This window comes from Mesocricetus auratus, unplaced genomic scaffold, assembly GCF_017639785.1.
Source record: "Mesocricetus auratus isolate SY011 unplaced genomic scaffold, BCM_Maur_2.0 Super-Scaffold_100011, whole genome shotgun sequence".
Lineage (NCBI taxonomy): Eukaryota > Metazoa > Chordata > Mammalia > Rodentia > Cricetidae > Mesocricetus > Mesocricetus auratus.
The window spans coordinates 29,528,234-29,545,306 of NW_024429195.1; the positions used below are offsets into that span (position 1 = coordinate 29,528,234).

Consider the following 17,073-nt stretch of genomic DNA (forward strand, 5'->3'; position numbering starts at 1 on the left):
AGAAAAGTGCCTGTTCAGGACTCTTGTTCACTTAAAATTGTTATGCTTTCACTGCCATTGGGTGACATGGGCTGCCTGTGTATTTTGGAGATGAGCCCTTTATCAGCTATGTGGTTTGGAAGTGTTCTGCAGGTTGCCGGTGTATTGCGTTGGTGTCCTGAGCTGGCAGAGGAGTGAGGTGGTGATTTTGCTTGTGTGACCCACACTTTTGGCACAGATATCCTCTGTCTGTTTTTCTAGCAGTTCTAAAGTAGCAGATCTCGCCCTGAGGCTGTAGTCCATACTAAATTGATTCTGTCTACAATACGAGAAACAGTGTATTATTCTTTATATGTATTAATTATTATTTATATTAAATAATAGATGTCATTATCTTGCATGTTCCTAGACAGGGCTACCTTTCACTGTTGGGGACTTGTAGGAAGTCACCTGATATATTCAAGGGGGTGGCTTTGATTCTGGCCTCTGCTCTGTTCTGTTGGTTCATGTGTCTGTCTGTGGGCTAGTATCATACTGTTCTGCTTGCTGTAGCTGGAAAGTAGAAAGTGTAATTACTCAACTTTATCTTTCTTGCTCAAGATTGATCTGGGTCGCTTACTTACTTATTTTGTAGTCCCTCATGAGTTTTAGGGTTGTTTTATCTTTTTATGTGATGGAAGAATTTATTCACTGCTGGTGAGAAGGGAGACTTACATTATCACTTTGGGTGTCAGCATGGAGTTCCCCAGAAAACTAGTTATTGAACTACTGTTTTATATGCAAGTGATCCCTCTCCTGAGTACATCTTAGATTTTTGTGTTTGAAGCAATTTAGATTAACAGTCAAATGTGTGTCACTGGAAGATGGTGTCAGTGTGTGTCATGGAGGATGTGTGAGTGTGTGTCAGGGAGGATGGTGTGAGTGTGTCAGGGAGGACGGTGTGAGTGTGTGTCAGGGAGGATGGTGTGAGTGTGTGTCATGGAGGATGATGTGTGAGTGTGTCAGGGATGACGGTGTGAGTGTGTGTCATGGAGGATGTGTGAGTGTGTGTCATGGAGGACGGTGTGAGTGTGTGTCAGGGAGGATGTGTGAGTGTGTGTCAGGGAGGATGTGTGAGTGTGTGTCAGGGAGGATGGTTACAGTGAGGAGGAAGATGTGTCGAATCTGGAGGCTCTTCTACACCCAGCTGCACTTACTTGTCTGGATGTTCTGACATGTTGTCTATTCATATCAATTCATCCAAAGTCATGTGACATATTCCCCCTGAGCAAGTTAGTGATTAGATGTTTCTACATGTACTTTCAACTTATGTATGGGGATATTTACTATTTTCTCATGCTATGAAACAAAAAGTAATTTAAAATTTGATGTGGGAATCAAGAAGATTCACAAATATGTGTTAATTATAAAAAGTTGTTATTTTAATGGGTGCTATTAGCTTAGAATTAGAAGCAGGGAGAATAGTTTTCAGGAATGAAATTAATTTATTGAATATGAATATGTAATTTTTCTGTCTACTGATAGTTGGATACTTTAAAAGCCACTCTCAATAGAACTTCCAGTGATTTAGAAGCTGTGAGGAAAAACATATCCAAAGTGAAGAAGGACACCCATGATGAAGAATCAAAGTAAGAAAACCCATGTAAATATATGTAAATATATATGTATATATGTTTATGATCTATATTTAGAAAATTATTAATGGTTACAATTATTTTTGTAAATACATGCAAGATTGTAACTGCTACATTTTTTTTCTGGTGCTAGGGATGAAGCCTAGGGCCTTGAATGTGGTTGGTAAACACTTTACTACTCAGTGGCACCCAGTCCACTGAGCTCCTCCCAATCTCACTGAGCTCCTCCCCAGTTCACTGAGCTCCTCCCTATCTCACTGAGCTCCTCCCCATCTCACTGAGCTCCTCCCCAGTTCACTGAGCTCCTCCCCACCTCACTGAGCTCCACTCCAGACTACTGAGCTACCCTAGTACAGTTGCTCCATTATTAGGCTCCAGATTTTCTTTCTTTTTTTTTCTTTTCTTTTCCTCCAGGGAGGTTCTGAGCAATACTTTTGTAGTCTATGATAGTAATGAAAATGTCTGCAGCGAAAGAAACAACTATTTTGTGTGTGTGTGTGTGTGTGTGTGTGTGTGTGTGTGAAATATCCTTTTCTATATCCTTTCTACATGTTTTCTATATCTTCTTATTAAACCCTATTTAGATTACAAAAGCTGAAACATCACAATGAGATTGTAAAACATAAATTAAAGACGATAACTGAGAAGACCATATCTGTTGAAGAGAAGGCTACTAGTATGGAAGACATGCTAAAGGAGGAGGAGAAAAGTGTGAAGGTAAGTGTTACTTTGAATTGTCCCAGAACCACAGCAGTTTTCAAAGGAGTGACGTAATTAGACTCTTGGGATCAGAGGACTGTGAAGTCCCAAAGGGCTCTGTTTCTAAGGGCCGCCCCATACTAGAACCTATAGCCCATTCCTTTCCAGTGCCTATTGTGCCCATGCCCCCCACCTATGTCTGTGAGTGTGCTGCAGAACAAATCTTAACAAGTGTCCTTGTATGACAGCCTATTATGCCTTGTCATCTTGTGGTGTGTATTTGTGATCAAATTCTCCCCTCCCCATACTTTGGCCCATTGCCAGTTATTTCATCATTGTTTTAACCTCTTACAGTCTGGCAGCATTTTTGAGAAGTGGCCTGTGGAATGTAGCATTTCATCAGTTATATTGGCCTCTTCTTCCACCAGTCTCTGGTGTGCTAGTGAGAGTAAAGCCAACTTTAAGGAAACTGGAGCAGGTTGCCTTGACATTTCTCTCTGGAATCTTGAAAATGGCACCAGAATTTCTGACATGGCAGCCCTGCTTCCTGATTTTTCTGTATTTTGCAGACAGAGGAGGAAGGATAATGAAGACAGTGCAATTTCTGAGCATTTGATGAGGCTCATATAAAATTGTTTATATTTGATGACATCTGGCTCCCCAATGTGTTCTGAATTCTTAAGTAGCAAAGCCATTTGGCCTGAGTGGTATTTGAGTATAAATGGACAGCTATTAGAACTTTGGAACAAATCCTTGAAAGACTGAAAGTGCATGAAATAGATCTTTTGATCACAGAGCATACTAAAAGTTGTGACATTTAAAAACAAATCAGATGAAATGAGTTCACTGTAGCTGCAGTTATCTGTACAAGACTTGCACAGATTGGGCCCATCAGCATTTCGTCGTGAATGAAGGTAGGACCCATGAGGCCTACCCCTCCCAGAAAAACTATTGGTAATTAATGCTCATTGCAGGAGCTCAACTGAATATCTTTTCACTCATACTCAGGCAAGTGACTCTGATTAAACTCAGTAGACCTCCACATGAAGAAATCACGGTAGGCTGGGTGTAGTGGCACATGCCTTTAATACCAGCATTTGGGAGTCAGAAGCAGGTAGATCTCTGTGAGTTCAAGGACAGCCTGGTCTATATACTCACAGGACTGCCACAACTTCATAGTGAGTCCTTGTGTCAAAACAAACAAATAAGAAGTCATGAAAGGAGGTAGACTTGTTGAGAAGACAGGTGTTGGTGGGAAAGGGAGGGGGCATAAGGCAATCTGTGTGAAATGACTACAATTTATTTTATAAATGTATAAAATCGAATAAATAAATAAACAGCATTTGAAGATACATGATAGGTATCTGAATACATTGCTAGCTGAGTAATGCTAAATGCTTATGTTGAAGGAAAATGATATTAGTGAGATACCTAGACTTTCTTAGAAATATAAATAGGATTGGACATAGCACACATGGAGAACAGCTACCAAAGACATTTTTAAACTCATATTTAACAAAGAAAAATAGATGAACTTGAAAACAAGGTTATTGTTGCAGATGTATCCTTGATATGTTAGAGGGCTGTTCTCATCTCCATTTTTGTTTGTTTTGGAAAAGCTTAATAGACATTGCCACCATTCAGTCCACGCTTTCAAATTCTCCTGAACAATCCTTGAGAAAGTCTTGAGTTCAGTGAGAAGTGACAATTGCAGGAGAAATACAACATCAGTTATTGGCTGGTTCTGGATTTATGAAGATTGGTTCACATTGGTCACGTGCTTCTTTTGTTTCACTTTGAGGCTCATTAGCTACAAAGGGGGAATGTGGTTATGAGTGAAAGTTATTTCAGTATTTAAAAGGGTAACTTGCAGTTGGTCTGGGTTTGGTAGGTCAAAGGGAAACAGAATGTTTTTGTCATGAAGCCTCGAGGTCAAGGTAGGTCCTCTCAGAGGAGCAACAGGACCTGAGACTTGCTTCTCTTTCCTAGAGGCCAGCACAAAGGGAGACCAAGGAATGTACAGCCTCAGTGAAGGGCTGGGCCAGAGGTTTGCTGGGGGCTGGTTCCCACTAGTTCTCAAGAGCTGGCAGTTACATTTTCAGGAATGTTAAGTTCACTGCTAAATACAGCAACTATCAAAACCAAATTGTATGTAGACTTCTGACTAAACACATTATATTCAAATCCATCATTTGTGAATTATACTTTATGATTAGCTGTGTGCTTACTCAAGGTTAAGATGACATCTCTTACATATGTCATTTATACGTTGGGTTGCTTCTGTATGCTATCTCTATGGTAGTGTGTTGGGTCCAGCCAACTTGTCTGGCCCTTATCTGAAAGGGGGAGTGTGGATTGAGGAAAGAAACAGACTAGAGACAGAAGAGAGAGTCAGGAGGGCATCCAGGGAATACTGGGATCCACCCTAAGTTTATTGCTCAAAGTTCTTATATTCCCCAACCAAAAAGGGTTGAGGCAAAAGACTTCCTTACCATGATACAAGGAACAAAGAGACATAATATGTCCTTAATTCTTTTTTTTTTTTTTTTGGTTTTATGAGACAGGGTTTCTCTGTATTGTTTTGGAGGCTGTCAGTCCAGCCCGGCCTCGAACTCACAGAGATCCACCTGCCTCTGCCTCCCGAGTGCTGGGATTAAAGGTGTGCACCACCACTGCCCGGCATGCCCTTAATTCTTAAAACATTTAGTAACCACGCCTTAGATCAAACCTCTTGTTACTTGGCCTTTAGAATTAAGACATCTAGTAACCTTAAATCAAGTTTTATGTTATCTAGTTATGACATTCACACTGTAGGCCAAACATCCTTCAGTAGCCATATCTTAGACCTTTAGCCTTGAAAGAGCAAGGATAAGTTTGAACTCTCTGACCTTAAGTCAAGATGAAACGGAGCCACCTCTATGGACCCTGACAGTAGTATAACTGTACAAATAGCTTGAAATTGCCCACTATGGGTGTGCTTACACCATAGAAGGAGTATTTGCCATTAGTCCCCACCCATTGGAGAGAAGACAGCTAAGTTTTCATGCTGACAGTGGCTGACAGTGAAGTTCCCAATTGGACAGTATGATTTCTCCCTTTATATCTTCAAGACTGTTCAGTGAACTCTGAACTCACGGGTGTCTAGTTCTGAGGTCAGGAATGGAAAATTACAACTTTCCCTACCAGCTCTGGAGAAGAGAGATTTGGGGGAGTGGTGGAAGTTTGGGAAGACTTTCTGTTTTCAAAGGCTAAATGCTGATCTGGAGTCTGGTTTTGAGCTCCTTAATTTTTTTTTTTTTGTTGTTTTTGAGACAGGGTTTCTCTGCGGCTTTGGAGGCTGTCCCAGAACTAGCTCTTGTAGACCAGAGATCCACCTGCTCCTGAATGTTAGGATTAAGGGTGTGTGCCACCACCACCCGGCAAGCTCCTAAATCTTAGTGTTCATGTAGATACGAAGTTTAAGCTATTATCATTGAGCTGACTGCTATAATTCTTACACTCTTCACCAGGAAGTGGAGGTGCAGCTGAACATAGTGAAGGATGTGCTGTTTAAGAAAGTCCAGGAGCTGCAGAATGAGACAATGAAAGAGAAAGCCCTGGTGTCGGAGATCGAAGGGACCCGGTGCACCCTGAAACATCTTAACCACCGGTTACACAAACTGGATTTTGAAACCTTGAGGCAGCAGGAAATAATGTACAGTCAGGTAGGTACTCTTCTCTGTGAGTATCTTCTGTGAAGACTTGTAATGCCTGTGGCGGTGGAGATAACCCAGTGCTCCAAGAAAATGAAGTGTCCTAAGATATCCTAGATGGATAGCACATGGTGACAGTTGGCTCCCATCTAGGACAGCAGAGCATTAAGAGAGCCTTGAAAGCTGGTTTTTTTTTCCCTTTAATCTAAAGGAATAGGTAAAGGGGCAGGCACTCTCATGAGGGGGCAGGAGAGTGCTTTAAAGGAATCTGGAGTCATGGGAGCCCAAGTAAAACGAAAGAAGTCCTCAGGCATGAGCGGCTCCCACTCACCTTATCTCCTCAGTTTTCCTACACACACCTTCATGCCTGTGTTTATTCCCAACACCTCCCACACACATCTTAATTTCTTTTTTTTTTTTTTTTGGTTTTTCGAGACAGGGTTTCTCTGTGGCTTTGGAGGCTGTCCTGGAACTCGCTTGGTAGTCCAGGCTGGTCTTGAACTCACAGAGATTCGCCTGCCTCTGCCTCCCGAGTGCTGGGATTAAAGGCGTGCGCCACCAACGCCCGGCCACACATCTTAATTTCTTAATCTGAAAAAGTCATTAGTTTTGCATTATCACAATATCATAGATGCTAAAATTAAAAATAATTCATTATACATTGAGCTATCTGTGGTATTGTTACAGGTTTTTTTGGTACCCTTTGAAAACTGTCCTTCAGGGATCCTCACACATACAGATCCCGGGATTTCCTAAGCTCCCTGACCACCATGTTTGTTCCTGATGTTTGCATTGCTGTCCTGCATCCTGACCGTTGAGCGGTGGTGTTGCTTCCCTCAGCCTAGAAAGGGTTTTATCCTAATTTTCTGAAGGACAGAGTTAACTTTAATAACAATGGTGCCCAGACCACAGTTAAGAGCATATGTGCTGTGTCTATATGTACAGAGAGCTCTTGTTGTCTGGATACACTCACTAACCTCTTTTTAAAAAACCATTAACAGGATTTTTACATTCAGCAAGTGGAACGCAGAATGTCACGACTAAAAGGAGAAATTAATTCAGAGGAGAAGCAAGCCCTTGAAGCAAAAATCCTTGAACTTAAGAAGACACTGGATGAGAAAAAATCCACACTTTCCCTTTTGGAGGCACAGATAAAGAAGCTTCACGTAACTCATCTTTTTTACGTGCCTTCCATATCCTGCTGGGTGGTCAGAGTGATTTCCTAGCTACCCATACACATGACAAAAGCTTATCTTTCTAAGCTCTCAATGTCACATCCCTCGCTTGAGTGTTTACTCTATAGAGCTGTTGTGCTCTACTGCATTGTTTCACTTAACTCTTAGAAATGCCTCGTAAAGAAGATGATTACCCTTACTACAGGCAAAGACACTTGTTCAGGGTTACACAGTGCGTGCATGGAGAGGAAGGATTTGAAACTGGATCCATTTGGCTTCAAAGCATTCTTAGAGTATACTGTTTAGGATATTGAGAAACTCCCCCCTTTTTTTTTTGTAATTCATTCTCATGAAACCTTACAGTTATGTTTGAAAAAAACTAGTTCCAAGGGAGAACACTTCATCTTATCGATTTGGTTATCTCTGTTGAAGTTTAAATGGTGGGGAAGGGGAGATGGAACCTCAGCTGGTGAGCACTGGCAAAGTTGGAAAGGCTGGTGATGAGTGGCCTCTAGTGGCCACAAGTAGAATTGCTTCAAGTTACTTGAATGCAAGACATTTAAATAAGAAGCTTTTGATTGGAGTTCATGTTTTCAAGTGGTACCTTGGCTTGCTGGAAAATAGCATCGACTTTGGGATCAGGTTACATGGCTGCTGCTATTTTAACTTTCTTGAGCATAGTTTTCTCACCAGCTGACAAGGGAAACCTAGAAACAATTTATGCTGAGTACTCTCTACACATGGTGCTGTTTCGACCGTTTACAGTAGAACGTGAGGACAGGAGTGTGGAGATAAGGGGATAAGGGGGGAGGTCTTTTTTAGCTGTGGGGAGCCCCCAGTGGTCTTCATGCTCCTATCCATCCTAACTGCTCTTGCCACTGGAAGGTGGCTGGTGCACATGCCCATTCTGTCACACACAAACTCACAGAAACGTAAGGAAACCCCAAGTTACAGCTGGCTAAACCAGCTCTGCAGTGGTCAAGCTGACAGTCTCTGTGCATGAGTGAAGTCCCACTCTGCTCCAGTCTTACCTTCCAGAAGGGGAAACCAACCTCAAGTTGAAACAATGTTAACGTTTTTATCTATTTTATTATTTATGGTGTGTGTGTGTGTGTGTGTGTGTGTTTGTGTGTGTATGTGTGTGTGTGTGTTGCCATGGTGTATGGGCCACCTGGGCCCAGCCAGAGTCATACTGGTACCCAAGGGTCCTGTGCGCTCCAGATCTGCAGTGTTTTTACCACCTGGCACTTGGTGCCCTGTTGTGAGATATTAGCAGGATTCTTTCCTCTCCTGAATAATGACCTCACTGAAAACTGGGCTGAATTTGGAACTGTATATGATCCATGATACTTCCTTTTTTTTTTTTTTTTTTTTTTTTTTTTTGAGACTGGGTTTCTCTGTGCAGCTTTGGAGCCCCACATGATAGTTCTCAGTGTTCTCAGACTAACCCTCAAACATGCCAAATGACAAAAATTACAATGTTTCTGTGTGAATACATGCAGATACTTCAAATCTTCAAATGACACCAGGAGAGGTTGAAATTCCTAGCTGTTGTGTTGAAAGGTGACTTTGTGCAAGTCAGATCTGTTACTGTCTGCAGTTCATTCCATTGTTTAAAACATATATACCTTCCCTTCTTTTTACAGAATGACCTCTACTTCCTTAAGAAGTCAAACGGCAAAAATAATGACGAGAAACAGTCTCTCCTGAATAAAATAAATGAACTGCACCTTTTTGTTGACAGATCGGAGAAGGAACTGACCAAAGCTAGAGCCACAAAACAGGTGTGCTGAGTCTGCACGCATAGTTGATAAGTCACATGCTTCCACAGGAAGAGTAAAACAAGGAAGTAATTAAGGAGAAAATCAGCCATGATAACCACGGTATCCAGGATTAAGTGCTAATGTGTATATATTTCCTATTTTTAGAAAGAAAATTGCCTTTATTATGTCGTATTTACAAATGTTTGATATACATGTTTCCTACATCAACTCTTTGAGTAAAGTAATTCTCCAGCACTTCCTATGGGGACAGTTCGTGAGTTTAGCATAATCTAAGTATCTTATGATCTGGGGCTGTTTGTTTCTGATGTTCTGATAACATGCATAAATGCTGTGGTCAAGTGTGTTGTCACTGTTAGTGGATTGGAGTAATTCCAGCTGTGTAATTAACCTAAAAATGAGTATGTCTGAGACTTGAAACTATTTTAAAGCAAAATTGTTCTCTAGATGGTTCTATTAATAATCTTCCACCGGCCATGTGTAACATTCTATTTATTTTACCATCGCCGTGGCTGAATCATGTTTCCAACTTGATGTACAGATATGGAATCTCAGTGTTTTCTTGTTTTACTTGGTAACATTTTAATGACATTTATTTAAAGTTTAAAACATATCTAAACATTACATCATGCTCCATAATTTTCTTCCATTAAGGGATTTATATTTTATAAATTATTTTGTTATGTAAAAGTAACTCTTTAGTATTGCCAATATTTTTTCTGCTTGTCTTTAAATTTTGAGTGTTTTTGACATGAATCATTTAACATTAAGTTTCAAGGGTTCTTACTCTAATGTTATGTTTAGAAGCTTGTGCTAAGTCAGTTAAGTGTTTGCTCTTTCTACTGGGCTGCACGGTTCCATCTCTTGCAATGGCTTTCCTCATTCATCAGGAGTATCTTTCTGGGATTGTGAAACGTGGGGATCTCATCTCTTGCAACCTGAAAGCTGTGTTTGAGAAGCAGCCTGCTTTACACTGGGCTGTTTGCGCTGTATTGTTTCATTGGAAAGTCCATCAATTTGTTGACTTGTGCAATACTCTACACATGACAGAATGATTTTATGTTACAGATGTATTTCTGCATTATTTTGTGCTAGCTATTTTGGAGTATAAAACTGTTTGTTTGCAGGACCTGTTTTTCTTGAATATTATGTTTTGATGATAGGAATAACTGTTTACTCTAGCAAAGCCTGAACTTAAGTTTGAATTAAGGAACAGCTCTCCATTCTGCCTCTTTCCTCACTAATGTCTTAGTCAGTGGTCTAATTGGGAAATGTGTTTTCAAGTTTGACTTTTATTACAATAAAAAGAAATATACCTTGGTTTTGGCATAGAAATAATTATTTCAATAAATGAAAATTTTGTTATTTTGGTAGGATTTGATGATCGAGGACAATCTTTTAAAGCTTGAGGTTAAACGCACTCGAGAAATGCTTTACAGCAAAGCCGAGGAAGTCCTTTCCCTGGAGAAAAGGAAACAGCAGCTGCATACAGCAATGGAAGAACGAGCTGAAGAAATTAAGGTGCACAAAGCCATGCTTGCCTCCCAGATCAGATATGTTGACCAGCAGCGGCAAACTGTGAGGTAATTATCAGGTTTTTTCTCCGCTAACGACTTTGTAAAACAATGTCAGAGTGGTGTCGGGAGAGCCACCTGTTCCCGGACACCACCCGCATGCCCATCTTTCTCTAACTCGTCTGAAAGGCTTTTGACTTCAATGTAAGACCAAGATTACACTGAGCCAGAGGTCCCGGTTGTTTCCTTTAAGTTAATGCTGTACCCTTGATACATATGCCTACCAAGACGAGTAGTCCACTTGGATTTATTTCTTAATACATGCATATTCATGTGTATGTATTTGCAAGTGCATGTGTATATCCCTGCATGTGGAGGCCAGAGGACATCCTCTCAGGTGTCATCTTCGGGGATATCCTATGAGACAGGGTCTTTCACTGGCCCAGAGCTCACCAATTACGCTGGTCTGGATTGGCCAGTGAGCTGGTTGTCATCTTCAGTGCTGGGGGCTCTGGTTCCTGTCTCGGCACTCGACACTTTTACATGGGTTCTAGAGTCAAGCTTGGGTCCTTATGCTCAAAAGGCATGCCCTTTGCCAATTTAACTATCCTGACCCTTGGAATTGAGTTTTGTGTAATTTCTAAAAATGGTCCAGGAAAGTTTCCCTTATCTAGCTCTAACAGTTAAGCTTACTGAAGCAATTTTTATGTAGGTCATTTTACTATCATTTATGAGATTATTGTTGGCCATGGGTTATTTTTTGCTAATGTTACTTCCTTTTAAAGCATGACATTTTTGATCAGTTATTGGCATATGAAAATATTATGTAATTTCCATGTATTAAGTATTCAGTATTCTCACTAAAGTTGTAATTTTAACAGTACACATTAATTTTCTGGGTATTCAATTCATATAATTTTTTGAGTAGTAGTTTTGCTTTCTAGCATTGAAGCTTTTTTCTTTACTGAATTTGGTACTTCAATAGTGAAAAATGGTAATTACAGATACTTTTGTCTTTTGCCTGACTTCAAAGGGTTTCCTTATTTTATAATTTAAGGGCTTCTGTAGTCTAATTATCAATTTTTTGCAGTGCTGGGAATTGAAACGAGGGCTTCATGTGCTAGACCAGCTAACCTATTGGCCTCAGTCCTGTCTGGAGATACCCTTTACCATGTTCAAATAAGCTATGCTTACTTTTTGATCAAATTTTGCCTCAATTTTATTTAACTATATGTTAACATCTTTATGTACCTTTCTGCATTTATTGACATCACATATTTCCTTTGTTAATATAATTACAATGATAAGTTTATCAAAGTTAAGCCAACCTTATACTCTGGATAAGTCAACTAGTCCTTTGTACACTCTGGATTTTGATAGTATTTTATGAATTTTAAATTTGTATGCAAATGATCCTTGGCTCTCTTTGCTCCTGTTTTTACAGTGTGTATGCTTTCCTAAAATGATTTTTGTGTTCCTTACCTTTCTCTATTCTGGCTAAGTATGCAAATGCAGAGTTTTTCTCTTTATAAGATTTTCAACATCTCATTGGTGAAGGTGTTGAGGGCCTGAATTTTTTAATGGGGAATATTCAAACATCGATTTACTTATCATTTCAAAAATGTACTTTGAATTTCTATTTGATTCAGTTTTTATAAATTATGTTTCCTTCTTTGCAGAAAACAGCTCTTGCTGCTGTAGCAACGCTTCAGGAGTATGTTTATTCTTCTTGCCATCCATTCTTTCATGAATTCATAAAAAGATTCCCTCCAAATCCTTTGTTTTCTGTCTTTCCTGCTTCTTTCCTTCCTTTAAAAAATTTATCTTATTGAGACTGGTATTCATACATAGCTTGGCCTCAGTCCTGTATCAGCTGTCCAAGAACCAGGACTGTTTGCCACCATCCCTGGCTTTTTTCTTCTTTACAAAGTTGGGCTGGGTGGTGGTGGGGTACACCTTTAATCCCAGCACTTGGGAGCCAGAGTCAGGCGGATCTCTGTGAGTTCAAGACCAGCCTGGTCTACAAGAGCTAGTTCCAGGACAGCTCCCAAAGCCACAGAGAAACCCTATCTCCAAAAACAACAACAACAACAAACCAAACAAACAAACAAACAAAAAAGAAAAGAAAGGAAAGTTGGGAAGATGAACTTTTCTGCTCAGTTTGGCTGATGAGAAAGTACGTTATGATCACACAAGAATGAATGTTAGGTTATAGCAAGGAGTGAGTCAGTCTCCATCCTACCATGCAGACATTACCATTACTATATTATAACTCCAGCAAACAGCTCATAAAGGTTTACTGAAGCAAAAGGAAACAGTAACATTTAAAAATCTGACACCAATGTTGATGCCATGAACTATTTAATTTCATTTTTATGCCCTGTAAGAGAGGTACTAACCCTGTCTGAATAGCAAATGAAGAGGTCAGTTTCCCTCTAGAGCAAAATTAGGTGTTTGCTTATTTCCCACTTGAAAATATCTAAGGTTCCTGAACTGTAACACAAACCTGTTTGTGTAGTATCTGCCTGAGCCCCTTTTTGCCTTCATGAGACGTGGAAGCCATTTACACTGAAGTGCATACCTTCTCCTGAGTCACGAATGAAAACAGCCTTCGTCTTTGTTACAAGTAACATTGGAGACCTTCACACTGAATTATTAAAACAGAAGCACTTTAACCTGCTTGAGTGCAGTATAGTAGTAATACAAGTTCAAAGCTTTTCAGTAAAAACACTAATTTAAAATTTTCTTTTCATTTTAGTGCTGAGTTTCATGAGCGACTAAGTAAAATTGACAAGCTTAAGAACAGATACGAGATTCTTACTGTTGTTATGCTGCCCCCTGAAGGAGAAGAGGAGAAAACACAGGCCTATTATGTAATAAAGGTAACATTTACCTGATGTGCATTTATGACTGAGTGAAACACACACATTCACACTTCACATCTCACATATGCAATGATTTCTCTGTAAATAAAGTTAGTATAGCTTTTATCAGAAATTACTCATGGCCAGAAGTGGAGAAAAGTAGTATATTGTTTTGGGGGTTCTGTTGGACTGAGGCCCATCATAGGGACCTCATCTTGACATCTGCAAAGGCCTGACCTCTCAATGAGGTCACACTAAGTTACTAGGTGTTGGGACAACAGTACATCTCTTTCATGGCCACAGTAGCTCCTGGTATTGGTCCTGCAGTAGCCTTTGGCCTATGTGTGGGGTATACCAGGTTTTCAACTTTCATGTCTATTTCTGCTTAAAAGCAAAACTGGAAAACATAGCAAAGAGCTAGCTAGCATCCTTCATATTTTATTCCCAAGATCCTCAGTATTTACAAGCCAGCAGACTCATTCTGATCAAATTTGAGTGATATTATCCAATGAAGGTATTTTTTAAAAACTGTGATACTAAGAAGCTATGCTTCAAAATACCAACTTTCTAACCCCAAGTAAAAAATTGTTTTTCTCTCTCTCCCCCCTCCCACCAATCAACCAATAGAGGGAACAAGCATTTTAGGATATAAAGGCACACCTAGAATGAAGTCAGGAATTAGAATGAACTGAGTTTAAAGAAGGGATGTCATTAAAGTTCAACTGTCACATACAATGTCTCTCATCCCAGCGTTCTCTTGCCACACTATTTTATTCAATTGAAACAGCAATGAATCTTTTACCGTTTTGTTTTGGCCATACTCGACACATACAAATTACATGCATTCCTAGGCTAGCTTGATGTTTCCATACATGTACACGGGTTAAATTAGGGGTAATCACATCTCATGTATCAACTTTGTAGGTTTCTTATGTAGCTGTGAGAAAGGTTCGGTTGCTAGTTGGTAGATTTTTGGGAACTAAGTGGCTCCTGAGGATACTAACCTCGTTAGTGGAATTACTGGGAGGTAGCAGGGCCCAGGCGGAGGAAGCAGGCTACTGGAGGCATGCCTTGGAAGGTTTCTTTTGCTCCTTTGCTTTCTGGCTAGCAGGAAGTGAGCAGCTAGGGCTTAAACACCCCCCACCCCAAGTCCTGTTTTACCACAGCCCAGAAACAGGACAAAATAAAGGGATAGAAGTCTTTGATACTGAGCAAAAATACAGGTTTACGTTTTTTTATGCCAAGTATTTTGCCACAATGACAGGTGACAAGCAATATTTGTTACAAAAATAAGTGTACCTCATGTTTTTAAACATAATAAAAATGGAATCAAAATGTAACGATTGGGAGCTGGAGAAATGGCTCAGTGGTTAAGATCATGTATTATTCTTGTTAAGGACTAGAGTTTAATTCCTACATCTGGCAGCTTACAACTGCTTGTAACTCCAATTTGTGGGACACTCCTAACCTCAGGAACATGCGTTATATGCAGACATATACACATAATAATGAAAAAATGTTGGGTGACAACAGCTTTCTCATCGACTTGATTTAAAACATGTTTAACGACTGACTAAAATTTTGACTAAAAAAGGGGGGCTTTATAGCAAGCAGCCTTTAATATATAATGATGCTATTCTGTCAACCCCAGTCTTTAGAATTGTAGAGAATTTTAAGGGAGTCCATCAGAGAAGAGAGTTAGTTTTGTAAAAGTATACCACGTAAGAAATTAGGATTTTAAAAGCAATTTACAGCATTTGTTTCCTAGCTACATTTATTTTAAGTACTATCATCATTTGTAGTTATCTTCAAAAATCAAAAAACAATGTTTTTCTTTATGTGAAGGTGTGTGTCTCTCTACATGTGAGTGCAGGTACCTGGAGGCCAGAGATGTCAGATCTCTTTGAACTGGAGTTACAGGTGGTTGTGGGCTGTCCTACATGAGTATTGGGAACCAGACTTGGGTCTCTGGAAAAGCAGCAAGTGCTCTTAACGGCTGAGCCATCTCTCAAGCTCCAAAGTTATCTTTTATACTGTAATAAAATATACTAGAAAATATACCCACATTGTTTTCCTGGATATACTCTGGTCACTGTTATCTGAATCAAGTAAGAATCTAGTCCCCAAATCTCTCTGAGCAAAATATTCTTCTGATTTACTTTAGCTTCAACCTTTGTTGAGTCACCCCACTTATGTTCCTAGAGATCTGGTAGCTGCTTAGCTATTCCCTACCTCCCACCCTTCTTCCTGGTGTTTTATGTAAGCAGTGGCTACATTTCCACCATGGGTTTGTATCCCTATATATGCTGTATCTTGATGACTAAGAATTTGGTCTTGTGTTTGAAGCTGAGTGCAAGAAGTAAATGCAAGGTAAGCATATGCAGGCCCTATGATAAGTAGCAATTGCTGTGAATTAACTGTTCTCTGCTTCAATGCAACACCGAAGCTAAATAACTTCAGCACTGTTCTGTATTTTATAGGCTGCTCAAGAAAAGGAAGAACTTCAAAGGGAAGGTGACAGCTTGGATGCTAAGATCAACAAAGCTGAAAAAGAAATCTATGCTCTGCAAAATACCTTGCAAGTACTGAACAGCTGCAACAACAATTATAAGCAATCTTTCAAAAAAGTGACTCCATCAAGTAGGTAGCAGTCATCACAACAAATGTGATGAAGACTACAGTTAAATGAATATACAGGAGAACCATTATGATTAATGGAGAATAATAATGTGTCATGATTGAACCTAAAAAAAGTCAATTATGCACCTCCCTGATCGGTTTATTGGTATATGGCATATCTCTTCTTTAGGAATTAGTTTTGAATTTGAAAAATATATTGCTGCTATATGCCCAGTAAATAAAAACTGTCTACTACATGTCTATACTGTGTTTTTCACATGTATCTAAGACACATAACCTTTTATAACAAAAAACAGTTAATGGTTTATTTTGTTACTTTAAAGTGGTTTTCTACGTATTATATTGGAAATTAAAATTCTCTTGTAGGTGATGAGTATGGAATAAAAATTCAACTAGAAGAACAAAAGAGGTCTGCAGATGAGAAATACAGATACAAACAAAGGCAAATCAGAGAACTTCAAGAAGACATCCAGGTGAATTCTATAGGTTTCGTAGTAATTAGCCCTAAGTAAAGGTCAACTACCGTTATCACTACTTAATGTATGAAGAGCATCTTTAGGGAAACAGACCACAAAAAACATAAACCTCATTTAGAGAGAAACAAGTGAAGGAAACATTGAGTAAAACAGTTAAAATCCTATTGCTGGGTGCCAATAACTTTATTAGTTATCAACCATAGCTAGACAATTATGACTTATCCACTAACCATTACTTAGTAACCCTCACTGAAATCCTTAAAGAGCACCTTATTTATTTATTTATTTTAGTTTTTTGAGACAGGGTTTCTCTGTATTGTTTTGGGGGCTTCCTGGAACTCGCTCTGTAGACCAGGCTAGCCTCGAACTCAGAGATATCTGCCTGTTTTTACCTCCCGAGTGCTGGGATTAAAGGCATGTGCCGGTACCAACGCCCGGCTGCACCTTAAGATTTTAGACATAAAGTTTAGACAAAAAGTCTAGTGGAAGTAGGTACTAGAGCAAACCTGAGAGACAGAAGAATGTGCTTTGTTAAGTAGACCTTAACACTAAGGGAACAGGTGACACGTGTTGTCAATCTTTGAAAGCTGGGTAATTTTAAGCAACTGTTTTTTTTTTC

At 39.5% G+C, this 17,073-nt stretch overlaps 1 protein-coding gene across 1 annotated transcript in view; it reads left to right on the top strand.

Moving 5' to 3' along the window:
• The window catches only part of Ccdc39 (coiled-coil domain containing 39), a 31,350-nt gene that overhangs the window by 11,114 nt on the left and 3,163 nt on the right, over positions 1–17,073 (top strand). Inside the window, exons 8-16 of the mRNA XM_005069713.4 lie at positions 1,504–1,607; positions 2,198–2,330; positions 5,822–6,016; positions 7,006–7,170; positions 8,826–8,963; positions 10,335–10,543; positions 13,233–13,356; positions 15,819–15,978; positions 16,345–16,451. Coding sequence (XP_005069770.1) covers positions 1,504–1,607; positions 2,198–2,330; positions 5,822–6,016; positions 7,006–7,170; positions 8,826–8,963; positions 10,335–10,543; positions 13,233–13,356; positions 15,819–15,978; positions 16,345–16,451 — 1,335 coding nt within the window. The remainder of the gene's footprint in view (positions 1–1,503; positions 1,608–2,197; positions 2,331–5,821; positions 6,017–7,005; positions 7,171–8,825; positions 8,964–10,334; positions 10,544–13,232; positions 13,357–15,818; positions 15,979–16,344; positions 16,452–17,073) is intronic.